The sequence below is a fragment of the Geospiza fortis genome, unplaced genomic scaffold (genome assembly GCF_000277835.1).
Source record: "Geospiza fortis unplaced genomic scaffold, GeoFor_1.0 scaffold186, whole genome shotgun sequence".
NCBI lineage: Eukaryota > Metazoa > Chordata > Aves > Passeriformes > Thraupidae > Geospiza > Geospiza fortis.
The window spans coordinates 6,627,762-6,634,354 of NW_005054331.1; the positions used below are offsets into that span (position 1 = coordinate 6,627,762).

A 6,593-nucleotide genomic window follows, 5' to 3' on the forward strand; every position below is an offset into this window, starting at 1 on the left:
TTGGTCAATACACAGAAGGGAGAAATAGCAAATATCAGATGTCTAAAAATTCTCCCCTCATGGAAAAGCAAGTGTCATTGAAGTACCCTGACTTAAAGAGAATGCTGAAAAACTAAAGTTTCTTCTTAAAACACTTAAAACATGATTAGAAAGGAAGTGAATTTTCCTTAACATACATTGTTGAATGTAAAGGAACTGATGTTCTTTGCAGCAAGTTAGCAGTAAGGAAATAATTTCTAATATGGAGTAGAAAATGTTACAGGGAATGACAGCAGTGTCCAAGAAGCAGAGTGACAAAGTCTCAGGAATAAAACGGGTTCTGTTGACTTGATGGTGGATAGAGTGCAACAAAAACTGCTTGTGCCTAGGTATGGGTAATTATCACAGAACTGTTGATTAAAGTGCACCTGTGTGGACAAAGGAGGAATGTTGTATGCGATGTACTTGGCATTCCATGATACTTTTGGAACCATCTCCCAGGTGTTCTTGTTTGGGTTCAGAGGGACTACAGGCAGGATCAGCAGGCTCTTAGATACTAGAAAATTGTCTGTAGCACAGGGCCAAGGGGCTGTAGTCAACAACTCAGTGTCTGCAGACAACTGGTAATGAAAACAACGCTCCAGGGCTGGTAGTATTTAGTGTTTTCTGGAACAACCTGGGTGCTGAGGCAGAATGTACACTGAGCTAGTGTGGATAGCACGAAGTGAAGAAGGGTAGACAGGGCCAAAAGTAATACTTTCAGACAAAGAGATGTTAATAAACCTGAGGTATGGGCTGACAGAAATCTTGTGCGGTTTGTTGAAGATAAGTGCCAAGTTGAGCACATGAAGGCACTTGGATGCCATTGCCTCAGCATATCCAAGTGATGGCTGGTCTGACCTAGGCAGGACATGGACTTTGTGGTGAATTCCTTAACTGCTGTATCCTCAAGGACAAGCTGCTTTGTCCAGTGTGGAAACCCAGAGCACCAGGAATATTTCTCTGTCTGCTCTGGGGTGCCCTGGCCCCCAGGGCAGCACTGACTTTGACCCTCACTCATGGAGAAAGTTTCCTAGACTTCAAGATAGACTGGAATCAACAAAAGTATGAAATGGATTACAGAGAGTAGTGTGGGTGTATCACTTGGTGAGAAATTTAGGTTGTGGGATTTTTGGTATGTTGTGGATGGAAGCAAGATGGAGGGCACAGGGTGTCATCCTGGGTTTCTTCTTCATGCTTCTTCTTCCTTCTTCTTCATGGGTTTGGGTGGCATTTTGTAATTGGGCAGGAAAGTCCTCACTGGGGGCTCTTTGGGATCAGTTATTGGGTTAAAAGGGAGAATAATCTAGGTGTCAGTTCTTCATTGGATAGTTTAGTCTTAAAAGCCCTTGTAACAAGAGATTGTTGGCCATTTTGTGCCTTCTAATGAAAAGCTGCCAAACTCACAGCAGCGAGCCTGTTTTACTGATAAGAAATAATAAACACTTGAGTCCAAACATGAGCTACTGTCTCAAGTGCCTTCAGTCCAGACCAGAGAAACCAACAACTGGTGCTGCCCCAGTCCAGAGCATGACCATGAATAAATCCCTGTAAGTGCCTGGGGTTTGAACTGGAATTTTTCTGTTTTCCAGCCAGGTATTGCTGTAACAAGAGCAGAGCACAGCAGCAGTGTCTGGAGTCCCTAACCAAAGGCAGATCACCATATTTCAGAGGTGGCTTCCTCCAGAAACACATAGACCAAGACAATATTCAATAAATTCCTACAAGGATGCTCAAATTAGGTTTGCACTTGGAAAATTATGCCCCAGAGAGACCATTTGGATAAGGCAGCACTCCAGCTGCCTTAAGTACTTGTAGCCCTGTAAGGGTTGGCAGAGTTCAGCTGAAAATGTAGTGTCCAGCCCAGCTCTGCATAAGCCCAGGCAACCAGAGGAGCTACTCAGTCTCAGCCGTGCAAAAAATGTGGGGCTCACAATTCTTCCTGGATTCCTCTTTCTAGCTTAATTAAGGGACAGTGCACCATGAGATCTGAGCGGCTTCAATCAAACGCCAGTTTAGAAAGAGGAGAAAGGATTTCAGAGAAACAAAGCTCCTGAGCATCTGTGCAGGCTGGGGTTTCTGAGTAGCTGGTTTGCTGTTTACTGTGTCTCTACCAGAACGCAGGAGCAGATTTGCATGGAGTGCTGCTGAGCTCAGACCTCCACAGGCCATCCTGGAGCACTTGTTTGATAGAGCACTCTTTGGTGTTTTCCTCAGAGAAGCCCAGGAATGCTGTGGCCATGGCCAGAATTTGCTCAACATTGTTGCCCCTGCCCTTAACCCTGTCCCTTCTCTCCCATATCCTATAAAAGCTTCATGTGAAGATCTGGGCATTTCATTAACTTCCCAACACACCAATTTTTTCCTGGACCTATTCAGCCATACCAGCTGTCCCAGCTGTGCAGTGAGCCTGCAAGAGTTTAGCTCGTGCACGGAGTGATGGGGGTGAGGCCATGCAAGCCTTCCTCCCAGCAGGAACTCAGGCTACATGCCCACAAGACAATTTTGGAAGATTTTGCCTCTCCGTGGATCATCTGATCTGTAAGCCACTCTGTGTGAGTGGCAAACTGCATCCTCAAAGGTCAGCCTAAGATGCTGGACCACGACAGAAGTCTTTTCTTGAGTTATCAGTCCCTACCTATTTTCTGAATTTGGCAGCAAGAAGGAAGCTGGAAAGAGCCCAAGCCAGGGCTACAGCCCAAACTCTTATCTCTGAGCAGATGCAGTGGTTAAATAAAAAGATGAGAATGGGTCTCTCAACCTCTGACTCTCTGAATTAGCAGGGAAAGGCAGGGAAAATACTAAATTAATTATCAGTGCACCAGTCATTAAACAAAATTTGTGATATTTGCTAGTTTTGCCTAGACAGCATAAAGCATTTCTGCAGTTATGCTACTGCCAGAAGATTCCACCCAAATGGTAAATCCACACGTGCAAATATTGACTTTTGTGCCTCAGTCTCAAAATCAGAGCTTTCTGTGCTCAAAACGTTTCTTACCAAAATGGGGTGTGCTGGACTATTTCAGTAAGCACAGCTTCCTAGCATGGCTTAGGTGCTGAACTGAAGGTGTGGTGTGTGGGCACGGGGGTACAGAGAACAAAAACCACGGGGGTGGATTTAGTGGCTAAAGGCCTGCCAAAGAAGTCAGATCTTGTGCAGTTTACAGTCCTGGCTGGAGGCAGGTCCCAGCTGATCCCATCTCCATGCTGTGGGCGTTGAGTACTCTCCATCCAGGTTCTTTCAGATATTACATGAGGAGGGTTTAATGTTTAATTCCAGATTTTCCTAGTGAGTATATTTGATGTTAGATTGTGTTTTTAATTAGCAGAAGGATACTGTACTAAAATTGCAACCAAGTATAATAAAGCATTTACAACAGGCAGTTTAATCACTGTAGAAACGAAATTATCATTACTGGTCTCTGTATATTCAGTATCAATGCTGCCCCCCTGCCCAGTCCCTGGGAGGGAATAAATTGGTTAAAAGCATCTCAGGCTTGTTCCTGTCTCCAAACTTTTCTATTTGTTCCCCATCTTTCACAGGTTATACTGGGCTGATTCGCGTGTCCACGGCCCATCCTCCCCACCCCTCATTTTCATCTGGCTTGCTCAGGAAGAAGTTACTTTTTGCTGAGCATCTGTGGAAATCTGATGACTGTGGAAATCAAATCACTGGTGCAGCTCTTGTCTAAAGCCATGGTAACCCTTCTGTCTCCCTGATGTTGAAATAAGGGCAGTTTTCTTTTCAGTGCCTTATTCCTCCAGCTGCTGGTGGTTCTGCCCTTCTCCTCGGAGCTCTCCTCTCCTGTGGGAATATGCTGCTCCATCAAAAGTGCTCAGGTTTTCAGTGCAAGGGAAGAATTTATTTCTTTCCTCCAGGTGAGATCTGTGTTTTCAGCATGGCAGATGACAAGGGCATGAATGGAGTGCAAAGCAGGATCTGTACAGCCTGCCTCATCCACAGCGGGCTTGGGGCATTTCCATTCTGCCCTGGAGAGTAACAGAATATTTTGAAGGGAGAAAGAATCACCAGCTGCCAGTGGGTGGAAAAAAGGAATACAAAAACTTACACAATACTAACCCTAAATTCAAAAATATTAGTTTGAAAGTACAAACATATTTCCAGAATTTAATTAATATATATTCTTAAAATGTAATGTCTGGCAATATTCTTTTTTACTAATGTTGACCTAAATTCCAAGTAGAATAAAATGAATGATTTTTTAAACTTTAGCACTTTAAAAGAGTACATAGAAATCATGTTTGCCTTCCATACATAAAAGGACAAGAGAAACCAATATTATTTAGATATCAGATTTTCAGCTGTACCAGCTCAGGATGTTTTTACATCATGACATTTGGAATGTCCTAAGACCACTCCTGAATTTCACTGAAGGCAATTCAGAACGTCTTTAGTTTCTAGTACTGATGTAGATACACACACACACACAAACGAAAACACAAGAGAAAGAAGATAAAGATTTAAAAGCTTAATCTATAGTAAAAAGCAGAGTGATTTTTTTGCTTATCAAGGAGCAGAAATTTCAGTCTATAGTTATAGTAAAGGTCATTTTGCAAAAAATTAAAACCCAAAAAATTACCCCACTGCAGTACCTCAAAATGAGCAAAATTCGCAGAAGTCACAAACTCAAATACTTTAATAATATAAAAAAGACTCTATTTCACTTTGTGGTTAATATGTGATTACAGGCAAAAAGTTACTGATATAAAATGTGAATATTTAAGAAATGGAAGATGAAGATCAAAATAAAGAAACCAATAAAATTCAATATTATTATGAAAAAATATTAAAAGCCGTTAAGAGATCTCCAATCATTAAAAAGCATGAAGGAACGTTTATAGCACTTTGAATTAAAATTAACCAAAAGTATTAATAAACGACATAATGAAAATAACGAGAATTTGAAGAAATTCACACCAAATTTGCCAGTGAAACAAAATATAATACGCGCACATATGCAAATGGTTTATACAAATCTGGGAGGGGGAAGCTTTCCAACTTTATGAACACGCAGATCGCCGGAATTTGTTTTCTGGAGGAGGTTTGTGCCTTGTTTTACTCGCCGGACTTTACGGCGCCCTAGATGGTAACAGCGAGCGATGCTCCAGCGTCCGTGACGCAACGGGGAAAATGGCGGGAACCCCAACCCCCTTCTTCTGCAGTCCTCAACCAGGTCGGACCAAACCCCATAAAAACCGCGGCGCGGGCGGCGCTGCTTTCCGGCTGAGTTGGTAGTGCCAGTAGTGAGCGTGCAACCATGTCTGGCAGGGGTAAGGGCGGCAAGGGGCTCGGCAAGGGCGGCGCCAAGCGCCACCGCAAGGTGCTGCGCGACAACATCCAGGGCATCACCAAGCCGGCCATCCGCCGCCTGGCTCGGCGCGGCGGCGGCAAGCGCATCTCGGGGCTCATCTACGAGGAGACGCGCGGCGTGCTCCCTGCTGGACCACCGTGACAAAAACTCAAAGGCTCTTTTAAGAGCCGCACACTTCAACAGAAAAAGAGCTGTGTTGCTTTATAAACCGTGTATTAACTTCTCACTCATAAATATGTTTCAGTTAGCTATGTCACTGCTAATAGACAGAAAGCTGTCTTAGTTATTTAAATATCCTATATGTAGGACAATCTGTTTGCTGTCTAAGATACCTAAAAGAAGTAGCAAAGCAATCTAAAGGCGTAGCCCCCTGTTTCGTGCTGGCGGCTGAAAGGTATCAAAGAATCTCCCTGTGGGCATCTGATCTGAGAGAGGATTTTCCGCCTCATTGTGTAGACAGTAGAAGTGGATACCTATTTATACTTAAATAAAGTTTGTGTCGATTGTAATGCAACATTAGAGGTATCACCTCCCTAAGTTCCCTCTCAATGTTGAAGAAAGGTCCCCTTTATCCCCTGAATGTGATGTGTAGGAAATTGTCCATTATTTGCGCTTTTGCTGTATTTAAGGTTAGGAATACACTTCCTTTTAATTCGGGGTGCCAGAGGTGTTCTCTGTAGCTGGTGTCAGTACCTGCTTTTCACCTGAAATCCCTTCTGCGGTCGGGGTCCAACGACAGCTCACCCGAGCAGGGAAATATTGCACATATATGCAGTGAGGGAAAAGGAAAATCACCTTGCACCTCATTGTGCTTCAGCAGCAAACTCAGGATGTTATGCATGCTAAAAGATTGAGTCATTTGAAAGCACTCTCCCCTTAGATTAGAAAACTTACATTTGCAATTCATTTTGATCCCAAAATATTTACCCTGCCAGATGAAAGTTACACAAGTTGGAACCCAACCTCTCCCACCAAAACTCCCTCACAATACACAACCCCACGCACCCCATAGTAACGTAAATCCAAGCCCCAAAATACCGTTACGATTCCTATTTAGGGAAAAAAAAAAAGAGAAAAAACCCCACGAATGTTCTATGCATTCAGCTGACCATAATTTGCGATTTCACATTTCCCGTTTGAACATCTCTCGGTAAAGGGCTCATTTTTGAGGGGGACTGTAAAAACTGTGGTAAGAAACAGAAACAGGAGCGGCGGGGCCGAGACCGAGGTGGGGGTGGGGGT

At 43.5% G+C, this 6,593-nt stretch overlaps 1 protein-coding gene across 1 annotated transcript; it reads left to right on the forward strand.

Annotated features, from left to right (window-relative positions):
- Positions 1–5,266: 5,266 nt before the first annotated feature.
- On the forward strand, positions 5,267–5,492 carry LOC106631824 (histone H4-like). The gene has a single exon (XM_014307234.2). It carries the CDS (start codon positions 5,298–5,300, stop codon positions 5,490–5,492), a length of 195 nt encoding a protein of 64 aa, XP_014162709.1. The 5' UTR covers positions 5,267–5,297.
- Positions 5,493–6,593: the final 1,101 nt, after the last annotated feature.